Here is a 19,689-nt window from a genome sequence, read left to right as displayed (position 1 = left end):
ATGGGCCATTAGTGACCACTGAAAAATTAAACAGTTTTCACTTTCCAAATCTTGTATTTAATGACACAAAACCAACGCGTTAGCACTTGTTTGCAGAGCATAAGTCCTTTCTTCAATTTGGAAATATAAGCAGAAAAGCACTTCTTTGTTTCCGAATTACTCTTCTATAGCACTTGTGATAGAGCAGGTGGGGATCAAAGGTCTGTTAATGTTCACATCACAGAGTTAATCGGCTGTTATCTTGTTAACATGAGAAAGAAGAACTTCAGTCGCCCACTTGATGTTTTCTTACCCTGGTAACCACAAAATTCTTGCTCTGAATCTCAATCACAAACTCCTTTTTACTTCAAACTGCTTGTGTATGCATTTTGGTTCCAAATCTAGAACTCTAGCAGATGGTAGTAATAGAACTAGAAGTGGTCTTGAAACTTGTTTCAGTGGAAGAGGTTGCTTTGAGAGAGGTATGGAGTTTGAGAGGTGATGCGAAAACAGACTTAAAAGAACAGGAGTTGGACGTCCTCAGGCTAGAGTCGAACGGTGTTTGCAAACCATGAAAGCAGCAGCAGCATGTATCAGAGCTGTTCAACGCCTTCCCAAATCTTTGTACTCAGGAGATTATCTTAAAATTGGTCAAGTGCCTGGGCATCAATAATATAAGAGGTAATCATGACGGAAAATACTGTATTGATTCATTTTACAGACATGTGCTGAGCAGTGTGGCCATCTTTGCCCTCAGGGAGTTTGCAGTCTAATGCAATGAATGGGTGAGGGGGGCAACTTGTAAACAGATTATTAAAATAATACAGTAAGTCTTCCTGATAAAAATATTAACAGAAAACTAATTTTTTTTCTATAAAGTGGGGACAGTAAACACCCCCTTTTTAGAATTATTGTGATGATTAAAGAAATAACACATACAAAGTTTTTAATACAGTTGCTGGCACATGGCAAGCATTTAGCAGATGTTATCATTCAGTTCATTTCAGTTCAGTCGCTCAGTCGTATCCGACTCTTTGTGACCCCATGAATCGCAGCACGCCAGGCCTCCCTGTTCATCACCATCTCCCGGAGTTCACTCAGACTCACGTCCATCGAGTCCATGATACCATCCAGCCATCTCATCCTCTGTCATCCCCTTCTCCTCCTGCCCCCAATCCCTCCCAGCATCAGAGTCTTTTCCAATGAGTCAACTCTTCTCATGAGGTGGCCAAAGTATTGGAGTTTCAGCTTTAGCATCATTCCTTCCAAAGAAATCGCAGGGTTGATCTCCTTCAGAATGGACTGGTTGGATCTCCTTGCAGTCCAAGGGACTCTCAAGTCTTCTCCAACACCACAGTTCAAAAGCATCAATTCTTCAGCACTCAGCCTTCTTCACAGTCCAACTCTCACATCCATACATGACCACAGGAAAAACCATAGCCTTGACTAGACGGACCTTAGTCGGCAAAGTAATGTCTCTGATTTTGAATATACTATCTAGGTTGGTCATAACTTTTCTTCCAAGGAGTAAGCGTCTTTTAATTTCATGGCTGCAGTCACCATCTGCAGTGATTTTGGAGCCCAAAGAAATAAAGTCTGACACTGTTTCCACTGTTTCCCCATCTATTTGCCATGAAGTGATGGGACCAGATGCCATGATCTTTGTTTTCTGAATGTTGAGCTTTAAGCCAACTTTTTCACTCTCCTCTTTCACTTTCATCAAGAGGCTCTTTAGCTCCTCTTCACTTTCTGCCATAAGGGTGGTGTCATCTGCATATCTGAGGTTATTGATATTTCTCCCGGCAATCTTGATTCCAGCTTGTGTTTCTTCCAGTCCAGAGTTTCTCATGATGTACTCTGCATATAAGTTAAATAAGCAGGGTGACAATATACAGCCTTGACGTACTCCTTTTCCTATTTGGAACCAGTCTGTTGGTCCATGTCCAGTTCTAACTGTTGCTTCCTGACCTGCATACAGATTTCTCAAGAGGCAGGTTAAGTGGTCTGGTATTCCCATCTCTTTCAGAATTTTCCACAGTTGATTGTGATCCACACAGTCAAAGGCTTTGGCATAGTCAATAAAGCAGAAATAGATGTTTTTCTGGAACTCTCTTGCTTTTTCGATGATCCAGCAGATGTTGGCAATTTGATCTCTGGTTCCTCTGCCTTTTCTAAAACCAGCTTGAACATCAGGGAGTTCACGGTTCACGTATTGCTGAAGGCTGGCTTGGAGAATTTTGAGCATTACTTTACTAGCATGTGAGATGAGTGCAATTGTGCGGTAGTATGAGCATTCTTTGGCATTGCCTTTCTTTGGAATTGGAATGAAAACTCACCTTTTCCAGTCCTGTGGCCCCTGCTGAGTTTTCCAAATGTTATCATTATGGAGAGGTTTTATTGAGTTGATGATTGACAGTATATCTATTGATTGCACGCAACAGAGACCACAGCTAATTTAAACAAACAAAGGCTTATTGGGGGCTAACTGAGGCTGACAGGATGGAAAGGACGGTTTAACAACAGGCCTCAGGTAGGAAAGATACAAGGGAGCTCAGGGATCCTAGTGTTAGCAATAGGAAGTTAGTATCCTCTTTGGGCTTCCCTGGTGTCTCAGAGGTTAAAGTGTCTGCCTGGAATGCAGGAGCCCCGGTTTCGATCCCTGCGTCAGGAAGATCCCCTGGAGAAGGAAATGGCAACCCTCTCCAGTACTCTTGCCTGGAGAATCCCATGGAAGGAGGAGCCTGGTGGGGCTACAGTCCATGGGGTTGCAAAGAGTCAGACACGACTGAGCGACTTCACTTTCACTTTGGGATGATCCAGCTTTAGCTGTCTTTTTATCTTTGGATGTTTCTAATCAGAAACAACAGTCTGATTAGATTAGCTTAGATTCTGGGCCTGTCTCTGTGATGAGGAAACAAAAGTTCTAGGATCAGCAGCCTACTAGCTCATGGAGTAGGAGAGGAGTAGGAAGGCTCCAGGAAGGGATACAGAAAGAATGAGTGATGTTCATTCAGGTAGTATCAGATACTTCCAAGATCTGCTGATCCATTGAGGCTGATGATATAAGCCATGAGGCCAACCCACGGAATAGCCTCTTGAGTATTTCTGTTGGCCATAGAATCGACTGTCCTGCCTTGTGACTGGTGCCAACGCAGTGTGATCATTCCTATCTGACATTCTTCATTGAAATTTATCTGGTTTCCTCATGTTTATTCTTAAGTACTGTAGCTAAAACAAAAGACTCGACTATTTCAATAATAGAGGAAGGAAAACTTTCGGAGCTTTGTAGACTGCATTTCTTTTGATATATTCAGTTATGATTATCCCTATCACACTTCTCAGCTCGTGATCAGGAATTTGTTCTGGGTCTTAATTACGACTCCATAGTCAGACCCTCCTTCATCCTGTTATTTTGTCCTAGATATGATCCTGTGCATTTGACCTTGTTGAGTCTCGTCTTGTTTCTAAGATGATTTTTCAACACTTCAGAGGCATTTCCATTTTACTTTTGTTTTCCAAAGTACTGAAATTAGCAGTTGGAGCTTTGTGCTTATGTGATTCTCCATTTCCGATATGACTCATCAGATGCAGAAAGGTGTGATAACTGGAGAGAAGATGCTAGATTTAGGTACCAGCTGTCTGAGATAAAAGTTCTAGCCCTGACTGCTAACACACAAGCAGGGTGTGACTTTGGGGCAAGTTACTTAACATCTTTGAGCTTCTGTTTCCTTGTTTATAGATTCAGGATAACAATCAGGCTGAGATCTTGGAGGGCAAGGTTATTATGGTTGTGAGGTGCAAATAAGATCACACACATGAAAACATTGTCAATTCAAATGTGATGTATGTTCATCATTGCTGCCTCCACTATCATAATTATGAGCAGTACAGAGAGGGCCCACCCCCCGCCCCCGAATTGTTTCCTTTAGGATGTCGTGCTATCAGTTGTTAAAAGAGCCACTCTTTGAAGCCAGCGTTGATACCTCTATCAGTATGCATGAGACGTGTTCAGAAACTTCAGAAATTAGAGATTATGGCTATCTTCCTCTCACCTTGTGTGTCTTGACATGGAAGAAAATTAACTTGGCATGATAGTTTGATCTTCCCAGGACCTTACTGTACCTTATCAGCTTCTTTTCAGGGTGATTATGGGCTTGTGGATATGTTTGAATGCCTTGTCAAGAGAGTAAATGACTATAACTTCCACAGACAGCCATCTCTTGCTTTGCTGTTTTCCATGTCTGAGGAAAAGGCTCCTGTACTTTGTAACCATTCAGAATTTAATATTGAGAAATTCACAGCTTTGTTTTTTAGAACATTATCAAGCTATACAGATCTTGAATATTCAGATCCCAAGCAGTAAAACTGGGACTTTCAAAACATACAAATAAATAATAAGGAAAAATATTTTTAAAGGCATTTCAGTGTAGCAAGCTTCTCTTTGTACATTAAACATTTGAAATTTATTAAGATGAGATGTAAGGATTACCTCATGCCATGTTTAGGTTGGTTTTTCATCACAACTGGCACATGCTGTACTCAAATGTTGACATTTTCTTTTTAAAAAAAGGAAAAGAAAATGTCCATCTTTTATTATTTTTCCTTTTCTTCTTGGTCTTAACACAGTTTTCTCTGGACCTACTGAATGCACACACAACACACAGAGTTGTTTTGTTGGGTTTTGTGATCATTGCTAAAAGATCTTCAGTAGATCTTTCATTTATAACGCAAGTGAGTTACATGCACACGTGTATTTGGTCTCTCCATGTGCCCTTGTTTTCACTGTTTCTGTGTATTTCTTATAATATTGCACAGTGAACTCATTTCTAACCTTCGATAGGCTGATGTTCAGTGCACATTAGCCTATTGCCACGCAATGACTATAGCTGTGGTGTTGACATTGCCAAGTGTTGCTGTTGTCATTACTAATCCCTTGAAAGACAACTGAAACTTGCCATCCCTTGTGCTGCATTATAGCCTTACATTGAATTTGATATGTTATTTATGCTTCAGTCAGCAATTTTGGGCACCCTTTATCATTCATCCATTCTAATAAATTCTTATTACCCTGCTACTGTTAGCAGCTTTGCCTCAGTAGCCTTAACATTTATTATTACCTTCATGCTCATCAGTTCTTGTGTTGCCCTTGCTAACTTTGTTTCATTGTCTTCTCCTGCACCATAATTATACCTTTCCCCCTAGTTTACCCAAGAATGGGGCTTAGCTTTTACTGGAGATGTCTGATGTATTAATATTAGTAATTGGCCACTGATCACCCATCTGGTAGCCCACTCCTAGCTACCTTTGTAATTGGGAATATCTGAGTTGTTTTTACCCACAACCACAGCGGCACTAGTGGTAAAGAACTTGCTTGCCAGTGCAGGAGACACGAGACATGGGATTTATTCCTGGGGCAAGAAGATCCTCTGGAAGAGGATTTAAAATGGCAAACCCGCTCCAGTATTTTGGTTGAAAAATTCAGTGGACAAGAGGAGCCCGGCAGGCTACACACCATGGGGTTGCAGAGTCGGACACAATAAGTGACTGAGCACACACAGCACGCACACGTGGTAGCTTTTAGCCCCGCGTCTACTGATAACCCGAGATGTAGGGCACATGGGAGGGCAGCCGCCTTATTTATGGCGTTTGTTCCAACATAGGTAAGCATTGAAGTCGAACTGCCCTGTATTCTAATCCTGACCCACTGTTTCCTAGCTGTATAACCTTAACCTTCCCAGATAACAGTTTCCTCTTCTCTAAAGTGGGGATAGTTAATAGCACCTATCTCAGTCACTGGGAAAGACTTAGTGAGCTTATGTGTGTAAAGCTCTTATCGTGGTTCTTGGCACGTGGTAAACAGTGAATTATGGGGACTGTTTCTGAGATGCTTTTGTAGCACCTGTAGACTGGGGAGAGAGGAGGCTTTTTAGAAGACATCATTTGTAAGCTAAGTCTTAGAAGATAAGAAGGAGTTAGCATCCCTGTGGATAAAGAAAGGAGGATTTCTGGCAGCAGTATATTTGAGACCCAGGAGAGAACACGGCATGTTTGTGGAAATTGCACATCGTTTACTCTGACGGAGGGTGAGATAGAAGTAGGGAGACGGGAGGAGGTGAGGCAGGAAAGACGACCAAGAACAGATCACTAGGAACCTTACAGAGCTCACAGAAGAGTTTCAACTTGATCTTTCATCAGTCCCTCCATCATCAGTTCCTCTGTTAAGCAGCCACATAAATGTCTTTAAGAGCAGCGACAGGGAAAAGGGGAAAGAGGGCAGCAAACTGGCCTCAGACAAACTGGCATCTCTTTAAAGCAAATATTCCTCCTTGAGAATACTACATTAATTAAGCATGTGCCTTGCAAGATTCATAATTGCTTTACTTGTGTTCCCTGTTGGTTGTCTCATTCATTAATCTGCTGATTAGTAACCCTGAACTCTTGTCCCCCATGCCCCACCACCATTTTTGCATTGCCTTTTTAATATACTGTGCTGTTCCCCTGGGACGTAAACTCCAGGACCCGTCCCTGGCCTGCTCGTGTTTGTTTTCTTTGCCCCTTGTGCTTGCCTCTGCTGTAACATTTGTAGTATGTGTTAAGTAATCCTTAAGGTAACATTTTTATTATGTCATAAAAAGTGCATGGCAAATATATTATAACTCATGGACTTTGTTTAAAAATGAACGGATAATTTATTGAGTGTGTTACATGAGCCTCGCTCCCCTCCCCATTTCAGCTGAGACTTGCTGCTCATTTAGCCTAGCCTCCTATCGAGTGCTCCCACCCTGTGACATGCTAGGAAAGCAGACCCATGGTTGGCTAGAAGTGACATCATAGTTTATGTACTCAATAAAAATTTAATTAAGTCATTACAGGAATTGCAGTCATCATTTAACCCTCTGATTTCTTCTGTTTCGTTTATTATTAAACATTCAGTAATAGCAGTCACCAAATCCTGATGGCTTATAAAATATCTGCATGAATTTTAATAGCTTAAATAAATGGGAAAATATGAGTAACTGATATAAAAGGAACCTTTTCCTTGTGGTGGTGCTGTATGTATGGGTTTTTATAAAAAAGCAAAGCATTATAGAAAGGAGAAGAGTTTAATAAGACAATGACCCAGCATTAGCTGGAGAGAGTTTTTCATCTGATTTGTCTATGCATGGGCAGGGTGCTCCATATGGAATTATCTGGCAGTGAGGACCTGCACACCAGCAGACAAAAGCTTAAGTGAGGGAATAAGATCCCAGCAGAGGTTCTGTGTGTTGTCTGTGCTCAGTCACTCACTCAGGTCTGACTCTCTGTGACCCCATGGACTGTAGCCCGCCAGGCTCCTCTTTCCATGGGATTCTCCAGGCAAGAATACTGGAGTGGGTTGCTATTGCCTTCTCCAGGGAATCTTCCCGACCCAGGGATTGAATCCACATCTGCGTTGGCAGGTGGAGTCGTCACTACTGAGCCACCTGAGAAGCCTCAGCAGAGGTTCACCAGAGGGAATATCCAGCCCCCTTGAGCTGCTGGGCTGGTTAGAAGGGCCCTGCAGGGCGATTCCAATAGTTCAAGAAGCTGCTGTCACTTAGCCTCACCTGTTGCCTGCAGATCATGTGTCTGCATTGATGGAGCTTCCACCCTCTTCCAGGAAGGGCCCTTTTCATGATCTAATCCTGCTTCAGTGATGAGATCTAAAAACAATTCCTAGCTGTGGCAGCTTGCCACCTCTCAGCTGGAGGTGAGGGGAGAGGCAGCTGATAGGTCACCAGAGTTAGAATAGAGAACCAGGAGGTAGAGGATCCTTGCTCATAAGGAACTGGACTCCTCCTCTCCATTCCTTCTGGGCAATAGTGGGCCAGAACTCAGGTGTGCATCCCAAGAGGAGAAAGGATGTCTGTATGTAAATGCGCCTTATTGGAAAGCAGGAATTGAAATTTGTATGTTAATATGTTGGTGATCTCTGGAAATGCCTTGCACATGGTGAAATCAGTTCTAATCTTGGCTCTGAGACTAAGTTGATGTGGGACCTGGGGGGCAGAGTCCCTTCCCCTTTGGGGTCTCAGTTCCCCATTTCCTCAAAGGGATGAGCAAGGTGACGTCTGAGGGCCCTTCCAGCTCTAAAGCTGACTGGTTTGATGTAGCACACAAGCTAGCTCTGCTGAGCAGGTTCAGTGAATGTTTACCTCGGACAGTTGCTGCCTTTGTGCTCGACATCTCTGACATCATCCCTTTGTGGCCCTGATTCTTTTTTTTTTTTAAGATTTTTTTTTTTATATGGACCATTTTTAAAGTCTATATTGACTTTGTTACAACATTGGCTTCTGTCTTATGTTTTGGTTTCTGGCTGCAAGGCTTGTGGGATCTTAGCTCCCCAACTGGGAATCAAACCTGCACCCCCTGCATTGGAAGGCAAAGTCTTAACCACTGGACCCTTAGGGATGTCCCACTCTGGTTCTTCTTGCACAGTTAGAATGACTCATAGGGGAGGAGGAAGAGGAGCCCCTCAGCAGGAGGATGGGTGGTAGTCCCACCGTCTTCTTGCAGAAGGAGGTAACTCGATTCTGGCCTGTTTCTCAACGCTACCTTAGCCCATACTGGAAGATGGCACAGTAAGAAGTTCGGCAGTTCTGAAATTTCTGAAACACGGAAGGTACAATAAACAGAAGCAATAAACGGGAAGGAGCAATAAACGGAAGCAGACAGAAGGATGTGACTGGATAGAACACGCTCTGTGTGGCACTCAACCCTTGTGAGGATTCAGTCCTAAGCATGCCAGCCCTAAACCCTGCTCTGGCCAGGCACTAGCCTAGGTGTTGGGGTGTTAAGATTCATCAGACGGAGTTCCTCATGGCCTTTCAGCTGCTCGAAAACTGTGGGACAGGTGTTGTGTCCCCAGAAGTATGGACAGAGAGCTCTGGGAACACAAAAGACGGATGGCTGTTTTGGCCTGGGGTGAAGGTGGGGTGGGAAAGGTCATGGATTGCACCACTGTCTGCATCCAGTCTCACATTTTCCAGTCTTGAGTCTCACAATTCTCTCTCTCTCTTTTTGAAAATTGTCCATGACTATAAAGTATTGGAGCTGGTTTTAGTTTTATATAAACAAACCAGAAGGTATTACTCATAATTCCTTGCATTTGCAGAGCACTTTGCAGCTTACCAAGGCTTTCAGCATACATCGTGGAATAAATGAATGAGTGAACAGATGAATGAAGTACATGCTAATTCATTTGCTGTACAAACCAGTCCTCTGTGTAGGGCATTTCAAAGACAAGGACATAGACTTAGATAGGTTACTTGACTTGCCCAAGATCACATCCTAGGTATACAGCAGAATTATGACTTAAACCCAAGTTTTCTGACTAAATCCAGATCCTTTCAGTACTCCTTTCTGTCCTTCTTCAGAGACCAGTGATAAACCACAGGATGAAATCATTCAGTATTTGATTTATGACCCAAAGTAAAATCATCTTCCCGGAGGCAGGAACCTGCTGGAATGTCAGGAACATGGACTTGGGATTCAGACTGACCTGGATACTTCATCACTACTTTGCTGTGGGACCTAGAGCTCATCACCTCACCTATCTGAGTCTCAGTTTTCTGTGTCTATAAAAGCATGATGAGAGCATATCTACCTCTCTGGGCTCCAGTGGCAGAAGAGATGATGTCCATAAAGCACATGGCCCATAACAGGTGCTCAGTAAATGGAGAAGATGATGGTGGGCAACAGTCATGGTTGTTAAGCACAAATTTTATTCTCCATATAAAGTTCCAAATGACTGGGTTGTTTCTTAAACTTGTGAATTTAAATAGTCAACGAGTCCTTTCTGTGTATTACGTTTGACACCAGGTTTTCTGCTGGGATGCCAGAGAGGAGTGAAACATGGACCCCTTTCTTTAAGCATATTCCTGGAGGTCAGATTCCCGGAGTCAAAGTGTCCTCCTGTAGAAGAGGTTTCGTGAACTGCACTCTGGGTTCTGCAGGCTCACCTGGCTGTTCTCTGAGAGGAGTTCTACCTGAGGCTCCACAGTCTCACTGACATTGCGTTTCTGGAACAGTCCGTTCACATGAACAGTCTCACTAGTTCAGCCCATCCTGTTCTCCCCTACTCTTCACAGCCTCAGGGGCTCGCCTTTCTCCTCGGCATCTCACACACAGCCCGGCCTCTCTTCCTCCTCTTCCCACCTCTGGCCACTTTGCTTGTGCTTTCGCAGCAGCAGACTCCTTTCTGTTCCTGCCCGTTCACCGTTCACCCTTCCTCATTTTCTTTCCTGCCCCTGCACCTTGTACAGCTTATTCCCCGTGTCTCGAATGTCCTCTTTCCTACCCCCTAGCTCTCTCGTCAGACTCCCCTTCCTCTGAGGTCCAGTTAAACATCACCTCCTTAGAGAACTTCCCAGCAGCACCACCCCCCTCCGCTGCCCCAAGCAGAGACCATTTGTACTAAAGTTTACTTATCACTCCCCACTTTGGGGATAGAATTTGAGGTAACATGTTGCAGTGTGATTATTTTTTTTTTTATTAATACAGGTCTGTTTTTATTAGACGATGTGCTTCTCCAGTCAAGAAGCCGTTTCTTTTTCTTTGTGTTCATAGGATCCAGCACAGAGCCTGACACATAGTCGGGGCTTAGTTCCGAAAACTGAGTACTGCCTTGTATAATTCAGGACCAAAGTCTAAAAGAAGTTGTCAAATTGGGGAGAATCCCAACAGAGCAGGGAAATAGGAGGATGGGGCAGGAGTTTGACCTGTTAGGAGCCTGCTTTCTCAGTTCTGCTGTCTGTGTCAGTCAGGAGCCAAAAATCATACTTTATAGTTTTTTTCCTTTATTTTATACTTTTGTTTTTGCTATTTTGTTTCTGTAGGTTAATTCCTATATCCTGAAGAAGAACATGATGCTTATGACAAATAATTTCTATGCCGCAATCTTAGGATATGATGAGGTAAGATGGTTTATCAAGCCTCAGACAGAACAGTGGCCTCCCCCAACAAAGGCTGTTGATGAGAACTTCTGAAAGAAGCTTCAGGGCCCGTCGGCACTGCCTGCCATTATTTTACTGTTTTACTTCGTATTTTACTATTTCCTCACCTTCATTGACTCAGCAACCAGAATGAGTGTGCCCAGAAGTTTGTCTAATACTTGAGAAGGAAAGCACTACGTAGTATGGTCAGATCATTCAACTAGCTGGCATTTATTGAGTGCCTGTGGGGTGCTGGATGGAGGGACACAGGCAGATTGGTCAATATCTCAGCCCCAGATGCTCCAGAGAGAGGAAGGCACGCCCATATCAGCAGCACAGTCTGCCAGACAAGTCACACACTTTTGGGGGCTTCAGTTATAAAAGCAGTACGCATTCATTTGAAAATTCATGAAACTCTGCCTAAATGGTTGAAATAGAAAATAGAAGGCCCCCTTTCTCGCCTGCCCAGCTCCCTGCCCCAGAGGAAAACCTTGTTAATAGTTTATTGGGTGTCCTTACAGATGTTACCTGTACATACACAAGCACCTATGGATTTGTTTTCTTTATGCAAATGAAAGTTATACTGTGCTCACCATTCTGTAACTTGCTTTTTTTAACTGAGCAATATATCTTGGATGTCCTACCTAATGACATTTAGATCTCATTTTTTATTGCAAAATTTACATAACATAAAATTTACCATTTTAAAGTGTACATTTTAGTGGCGTTGAGTATATTCATGTTGTTGAGCAGCCATGACCACCAGCCGTCTCCAGAACTTTCTCTGATCTTCCCAAATTGAAACTGTGCCTAGTAAATAATAAATACTATTCTATTCTCCGCTCCTCCCAGCCCCTGGGCCAATAGCCTACTTCCAGGGTCCTCCAGGGCCGTTGGCTTCCTCTCAGTTCCTCTAGACCTAGGCATCTCTTTTTCTGGAAGGATGCTTTTTTTGTGTCGTGAGGGAAAATAAGTCGATATCCTAGTAGACTGTGGGAAAACTGTTATGCAAACTAATTTTTGCCTTCTAGGCACCCATTTTTTTCCTGCTTCCTCCCTCAGACTAGTCTCCCATTTGTCTTCAGCTTATTAGCATTGTGGTGGGAAGAGGGTTGAAGTGGGGCTCGCTGAGCTATTCAGCCGCTTGTATTGTGCTCCTGCTCTGTGCCAGCCACCACGTCCTGACTCGAGCTGGTCAGCGCCATCCCGTGACCTCACATCAACCACCTTCGCTCAAGAACCTCTGAGTGCACTTATCTTCCCAGCCAGGGTAACAGTTTCCACCTGGTCATCAGAGCCAGGTGTGGCAAGAAAGTCTTGACAGTCTGGACCAGTCACGTTGCTATCATTGTTAATCTGAGTTCTGAGTCATCCTTTTCCTCCTAGTTGATTATAGACTTGCCCCTTCCCAGCCATCTCGCCCATCGCCGAGGCTGTCTGCAGCAGGCCCTGGCTCCTGGGGCTTTTGCTGTCCTGTGCTCTGGGCTCGTTTTCTAAGTCCTCATAATACTCGCTCCCACTCCTGTTCCCTCTCGTGTAGCACATATGAGTTGCTGCCAGCAGCACTCCGGCATGTGCCCAGGGCACTTCAGACACAGGCAGGTTGTTGTGTTAGCAAATAGCTTGGAGAACGGTGATGTGCCCGAGCTTGTTCTTGGCTCCTGTCCCCATCTGCCGGAAGAAGTTGGTTTTCCCGACTCAGCCATTGTGCCAGGACAGTCTCTTAAGCTGTGGAATTGTAGGGGTGTTTAGCAAGGGGGCATTTGAGACAGGTGAACAGTCTTTCCTTCAAACTGCCCGTACCCCCTACTGGACATGGCCCTTCTGGCAGCAGACCTAAGGCCAAACCTCAGGTACCACAGTGTCCCAGGGGCCTGACCACAGCAGGACATCGAATAAGTGATCCTGGCTCTTTTGTGTAATGTCCTTACCACTTATAGAGCCTTTCATGACCATTGTCTCTTAATTTGTGGCACAGGTGTTATTTTGGTCGTTCAGGTTATGAGAAACCAGGGCTTAGGAAGAGCTAGTGGCTTTCCAAAGGGCACACAGCTGCCAAGTGACGGAGCTGCCATTTGAATTCAGGCGGTCCGATCCCCAGATCCCACTGTTGCTTCAGTTCTGTTCACAGCTGCACGCCGAAGCCTAATTTTCGTGTCACACTGCACAAAACACCTTTATGTTCTCTCTTATAATTCAGAGATGCTATAAGGAGGGCAGGGATTTTAGTCTCTGTTTAACAGATAGGAAGGTTGAGACTTGGGTTTAATAAATTGCCCACCATCTCTGAGCTGGGGACTGACAGGGCCAGGATAAGATCTGGCCTTCTAGCTGACTTCCAAGGCCCAGTCAGCACTTCCTGTGTTTCCACATGCTGCCTTGGCACCTGGACAGAGCAACTTCTCAGGGCCTGTCCCTCAGTCACCCTTGCTCAGGAAGAAGGACCCTCCCCTCTCCTTCCTCAGAGCTCCAAGCTAGAACATGGCCCTAGTCCATGATGCAGGCCTCTGTGATATTTGGGCTTCCCAACAGCGTGCTCTCTGCCGTGCCAGGACAGCCGATGGTAGGCACACACAGGTTCTGAGCACTCCCCTATGGCCCGTGGCAGTCCTGCCGGACAGCCTGTTCCTCTGCTGTGGAGGAGGCCGGGCCACCCCAGAGCTCGGTGACAGGGAGGCCAAGGTGCCGGGCTCCCATCTCCAAAGACCTAGTTGCTGTGCAGATGTGTGTCCTTGGACCAGGAGAGGAAAACCTGTAACACTCTGTTCTTAGGAGGAAGCGTACACTCACAATACGGTGAATCCATTCCTTGTGGACGGCACTAGAGCTGCTGCTGCTCCCACCTCTCCTTGCGGGTGTTGGCTGGGCCTGGCAGTGCTGTAGGCAGCTGTGGCCCAGGAGGGCCCGTCAGACGCGACCCCGTCTCTGCCTCCACCTTTTTATCCAGCCGCTTGGCCCCTCTGGGTCCCGCATTCTTCCTCTGTATTGAATGAAGGGGGAGGCCACATGCCCTCTCAGGCCCCTCCCAGCTCTGCCACGCACTTGCCCTGTTTCTTCTGAGCCGATCCTAGGGTTGCTCGCATGTTTGCGATATCCCCAGCTTCTGTCTCCTGGCTCTGCCGTTCACCCCAAAAGACCAGTTGTGCTGTGTGTTCCAGGGAATCCTTTCAGATGACCGTGGGCTGGCGGCCGCCCTCTGGAGAACCTTCTTCAACCAGAAATGTGAAGACCCTCGGCAGCTTGAATTGTTGGTAGAGTATGTGAGGAAACAGGTGAGCACCCCCTCCCCTCCCCTCCCCTCCAGAGTCTCCCGGACAGCAGGTCCTTCCTGAGGTCTGTGGGTGCTGGACTTCAGAGGGTCATGAGAGGTTGAGTTCCCAGACTCCAGTCTGAGGGAATTCTGACCAAATCATGTCAGCAGCGGGCACGGACAAAGAGCATCTTCTGGGAGACACAGGTTTTCGAGGCAGAAGCCTGACGTGTCTCTCTTTGCCTGGCAAAGCAATAAAGCTCTCCTTTTCTACTTCACTGACCCCCTCCCCAGAAAAAAAAAGAGCCCCTTCTTTGGATCCAGTCATGAGCCAGGTCAGGGGGCGGGGAGTGGGAACAGAAGAACAAGGGCAGAGTGGCCTCCTGCTTTCATAAACCTGCAGGTGTTCATTCACCACACTCTCGGCTGTCTGCCGTGTGCCCAGGGCTATGCTGGATCCTGGGCGCATACAGTCTGCTTGTAAAGCCACAGCCGGGGGTGCAGAGCAGCTCCCCTGTCCCAGCAGTCCTCCTGGGCCCACTTTGAACCCCTGGCTTCTGGCAGAATTGGGCTCCAGACAGCATCCCATGATCCTCTCCCCACTGGGTGCTGCCACCTGTCGTCAAGCAGGGTTCCCCCGCTTCATCGCTCACTCCTCTGGCTGCCCAGGGCTCCCAAAGCTTCTAAGAGAGAGCTCTCGAGTGAGGACTGCTTAACTACATAGTTTCGCTGGAGTCCAGGGAGAATTCACTCCTGTTCTCTCTGCCCCCTAATTCTGTATTGATGAGAAATCCATATGTTGGAGACGAGGGAGCTGAGTGGCAGGCAAGAGGCACATGTAGGCTTTTCCAGGGTCGCCCAGTGAGTCAGGCTGCACAGCTGGGTGATTCATGCGGCCACTAGAGGCTCAGCTGCTCCAGACAGCTCATCAGCTCAGCCTGTCCCATGAGTCACACCTTTGCTTTGTGGGCCTGGCCCCTGGACCTGAAGGGGCCTCACCTCACAGTCATTGCCTTATTCACCTGTGTCCACGGCCTTCAAGCCTCCAACAGCCAGGAAAGGGAAGGCCAGGCTCTGGCCCCGAGGAGAAGACAGGGCCAGCAGGCCCAGCTGGGTGATCACTGGAAAAACTACATACTAGGGCTCTTCAGACCCAGAGGGTAGAGAACCCCAGAAGCCAGGACTTCTGTTTGACCGTTCTTCAAATCTGCCAGAGCCGGGAAGAAGGCAGTGTGGCCAGAGGACCCCACCCACAGAGAACTCTGAGGCTCACACTGTTGACTGGACCCGCCCTCAGACAGGAGCAGCAATTGGCAAAGCAAATGCTATGTTTTCTGAGAGACCAGCCCAACTTTTCCATTGGCTGTGGTGGGCTTGTGCCAGGGGCCACAACAAGGGCACAGCTGGGACCTCTCTGAGGGCCCTGAAGGAAGGGACTGCCACACCAGTACCCCCGTAAGAAGTCCCGTAGTGCCCTGATGAGAAGAAGGCAATAGGAAAGTAGTGAGGGAGCTCTTAGGCAAGCAGTGAGCTTTGTTGGGGACCCAGTTCTGTCAGCAAACCTTTTGAGTACCTATTGTGCCAGCCATCCTGTTGAGAGCGCAGAAATTATTAAGACCCAGTCCTGCCCTCAAGGATCCAGCTTATGATTTGACAAGGAAGCCAGTCAGGCACAAGGCTCCCCTGGAATAAGTCAGTCTTCGATGTATGCAGGCAGGAACAGAGTGCTGTGGAAGGCTGAAGAAAGGAGGGACTAAGTCTGAGCGAGTGAATCAGGGAAGACCAGGAGGCTGTCCTGGCCGTGATGCCAGTTAGTCTGGTAGATCACCCAAGAACCAGAGATTAAATTGAGAGTTTCTACCCAGGAGATGGGCAAAGTGGTGGCATTAAGGACAGAATGGAGTAATTGAAAAGAAGAGTGGGTTGTGAAGTGGCTCATTCGTGCCCGACTCTTTGCGACCCCATGGACAGTAGCCTGCACCAAGCTCCTCCATCCATGGGATTTTCTAGGCAAGAGTACTGGAGTGGGTTGCCGCTTCCTTCTCCAGGGAGTCTTCCTGACCCAGGGATTGAACCCAGGTCTCCCGCATTGTAGACAGATGCTTTACCGTCTGAGCCAGGGTTTTAGGGAAGATAATAATGTCGGTTGATCTCTTGCCCTGGAAGACAGCAGAGCATATCTGGAGATTTGGAGATCTAGGCCCGAGGTATATGTGACAGACGGGGTGAGCACGAGGGTCCGAAGGCTGAATACGAAGCAGCAGGAGTGGAGGGTCTCTTGGGATAGGGAGTTGGATCTGAGGCCTAAGGTGAGGCTCTTGACTCCTGCCGCCTCTCCTTGCCCCCCAGTTGCCTTCTCACCCTCGCAGTGGAACCTCATCTTTTGAATCCAGTGCTGACTCCTGCCCTGATCCAGCTCTTGCCCTGGAGTTTGCTTGTCTCCTGTAAAGCATTTCTCCTCTCCTTACTAGCAGGAGCTTGGGAATCCTCCCAGAGGAGGCCTCTATCGCCTAAGGCCTGGCCACTCATTAGAGCTCCTGCCTCTTGCCAACTGCCTGACCACCCCTCCCTGCAGCTGCACATGTTCTCTGTCAGTGTCCCATCTCTACATTGTTCAGAGGGATAAACCTGAGCTATCCTAGAGGGGTGAAGCTGGCGCCCACTAACCCTGGGGTCAGAGCCTACTAGAGGAGAGTAGAAGCATCCTTTTTTTTTAAGTTCTAGTGACTAGCAGTTATTGACTTCCCTGGTGGCTCAGCGGTAAAGAATCTGCCTACCAATGCAGGAGATGTGGGTTCAATCCTGGGTTGAGAAGATCCTCTGGAGGAGGAGGAAATGGCAACCCACTCGAGTATTCTTGCCTAGGAAATCCCATGGACAGAGGAACCTGGCAGGCTGCAATCCATGGGGTCACAAAAGAGTCAGACACAGCTTAGCAACTAAAGAACAAACTAGCAGTGTGCTTATTAAGACCTATGGGGTACACATCACTATTTATGTGTCCCTTTCTCAGACAAGGGAACTTAAATTAAAAGACACACACACATCACTATTTATGGGTCCCTTTCTCAGACAAGAGAACTTAAATTAACAGACACATACACAAACACACCAAGGACATGTCTCCTCCAGCACACACTCCATGGAAAGTTCCTGCAGTTCAGAAAGTCAGTGCTTGTGTGTCAGACATGTATGTGTCCATTCAGAAGTACAGCAGGGAATTCCCTAAGGCCTGAGAAAGCTTCCTTAATGACTCGTTTCTTCAAACCCCCTTAAATGAAATAATCTGGGCAATCAGAGACCACCCTTCATCCCTGGGCTTGGGAGCTGGGATGGTCAGAAGCCCCTCCTGCCCCTCGCTCCCCATTCCCCCCTCCGGTCCTCTCATTTGGGAGGCTCGTTCCTTCCACCACCTCACGCGCCACTTCACGTCTGTCCTGCTCTTGTGACTTTCTTGTCTGGTTGCAGATACAGTACCTGGACTCCATGAACGGTGAGGATCTGCTTCTGACAGGGGAGGTGAGCTGGCGCCCTCTCGTGGAGAAGAATCCTCAGAGCGTCCTGAAGCCTCATTCCCCAACTTATAACGACGAGGGTCTTTGATGGGCTGGTCCCTCCGAACAGCTGGCCAGCTAGCTTTGAGGAACTGCCAGAAGAGAGGTGCCTCTTTGGCTCAGGATCCTGCAGGAAGTGGCCTGAACTGACCTTTGAACAGCATCTATCAAATACCTGGCCCCATTTGTGTTGATTTTCCTCTTAGTACGCCCAGGAGTCTGATCAGGTGGGGTACAGTGCTGGGAGAACCCTTAGCCCTTCTAAGGTGTCCTCTCCGTCAAGAGAAGCCCTGAGCAGGAGCTCCCTGCACACGCTCCCCAAGTGCCCTCCAGAAACCATGTGATTGACCACAGAAGGGAAAGGGGGTAGGTTCAATAGGGGACAGCTGCCTCCCCTCAAGGACCCACCGTGGCCTAGAAGCAGTGAGTAATGCTGCTGAATCAGGCTGGGTAACCACACGCTGTCCTCCAGCTTTGAGCCGTGGGCTTGAGTTGGCCATTAAAAGACCCAGAGACGTCTCTCTGCCATGGTGGTTCTTTATTCCTGGGTCTTTTAGAAACACACCTGAGGTGGCGGAGGCCATGAGTTGAGAAGCAGTGCCAGCTCAGTTAGAGACAGGAGCAGAGGAGGTTCGGGTGGGGTGGGGTCTCTGCTGCTGCTTCTGTCTCCAGTTCACAGAGATGTCACTGTTCTGGCCAAGGCATCTCCTGCTGACCCCGTCCTCGGGGACGCAGGAGGCCTGTCTGGCCAGGGGGCTTGTCACATCCTGAGGCCTCAAGACAGTTCCCTTTGTCACACACGCCCCCACTGGACTGGGGTAGAGTCATGCTGTCTTTCCTCCCTTGGCTCCCCTTACATGAGATACTGTGGGGAAGAGAATGCTTCCTGGCTTCATCGCACCACCCCAGGGCCCCGCTCCGTGCTCAGCCTTCCGCCCGCTTCCTAGCTTCTGGAGCGCGTGCTGCAGAGCCCCCGTGGTCTGAGCCCCTGAGGACTAGTCTCCTCCCCCTGAGTGTGGGTCATCTTTTGGGGGATTTTCTTTAAATTGAAGAAGGGGGTGGAGAACTATGTCGCCCCTCCCTCCCCCCCCCAGTCAAACTTCCTTCATTTAACTTGCTATAAAATGAGTCATATAAAGAAACTCTATATGGATGAGGTATATCCCACTTCTGTGAAAACATTACAAATCAAACGGCCTTCTCTGAGTTTATTTAAGATGCTTTTGTTGCACGCGGAGCTCCAGAGTGAAGCCTCCTCTGTGTGTGTTAGATAATAACACCTTGTAACTCATTACAGCTGGGCACTATTTACATAAACCAGAGCTGAGCCAGGCAGGAATTTGCTGATTAATTTATTTTTAATGGAGTGAAGTATACCATGCACCAAAATAAACTTTACTGTGTGTACCTAACTGCTCCTGGAATGGATGGAAAAATTAATGGAACAGATTTTGGCTCCCAACTCTACACATTAATTTATATATAAAAGTTATTTGAGCCTTAACCCATTTGCTGCCCAGGGCAGCTCCCTAACCACAGAGCCCAGCCCACAGCCCTGGTTCAGCTACCGGGCTTGCTTTAGAATCATGGAATCTCTGATTTGGAAGGAACATTAGTGGTCATTTAGTCCAGCCCTGGTCCACAACTGGACTCCCTTTCTCAACATCCCTGTTGGCCTGTGCCCACACGGGCCCTCTGTGAGTACCTCCAGCAGCAGATGGTCTCCACCTGCAGGGCCAAGTCCTGTATCCACAAGATGAGTAATCATTAAACACTGCAACTTGTAATTCAGAGCCGTGTTTCAAAAAGCCAGGTCGGTCTGTCACGTCTCTGATGTTTCCAAAGCCCTCGCTTCCTGGCCGTGGGCATCTTGGAGGCTGCCAGGATCTTCTTATTTTTGTGAGTCTTTAGCCCATTTCTTCTCTGAGCAAACTGAACCACTTGGGGCAACCCT

General features: G+C 47.1%; 1 protein-coding gene across 3 annotated transcripts in view; it reads left to right on the top strand.

The window, feature by feature from the left end:
- LOC128058200 (ubiquinol-cytochrome-c reductase complex assembly factor 1) overlaps positions 1-19,147 on the top strand; it is a 96,704-nt gene extending 77,557 nt beyond the window's left edge. For all 3 annotated transcript variants that reach the window (XM_052650583.1, XM_052650585.1, XM_052650584.1), the window contains 3 exons: positions 10,836-10,913; positions 14,090-14,203; positions 17,650-19,147. In XM_052650583.1, coding sequence (XP_052506543.1) covers positions 10,836-10,913; positions 14,090-14,203; positions 17,650-17,784 — 327 coding nt within the window. In that variant the 3' untranslated portion in view covers positions 17,785-19,147. The remainder of the gene's footprint in view (positions 1-10,835; positions 10,914-14,089; positions 14,204-17,649) is intronic.
- The last annotated feature ends 542 nt before the right edge of the window (positions 19,148-19,689 follow it).

This window comes from Budorcas taxicolor, chromosome 13, assembly GCF_023091745.1.
Source record: "Budorcas taxicolor isolate Tak-1 chromosome 13, Takin1.1, whole genome shotgun sequence".
NCBI lineage: Eukaryota > Metazoa > Chordata > Mammalia > Artiodactyla > Bovidae > Budorcas > Budorcas taxicolor.
Note: the sequence above shows the minus strand (reverse complement) of the source record. Positions and strands in the feature narration are given on the sequence as shown.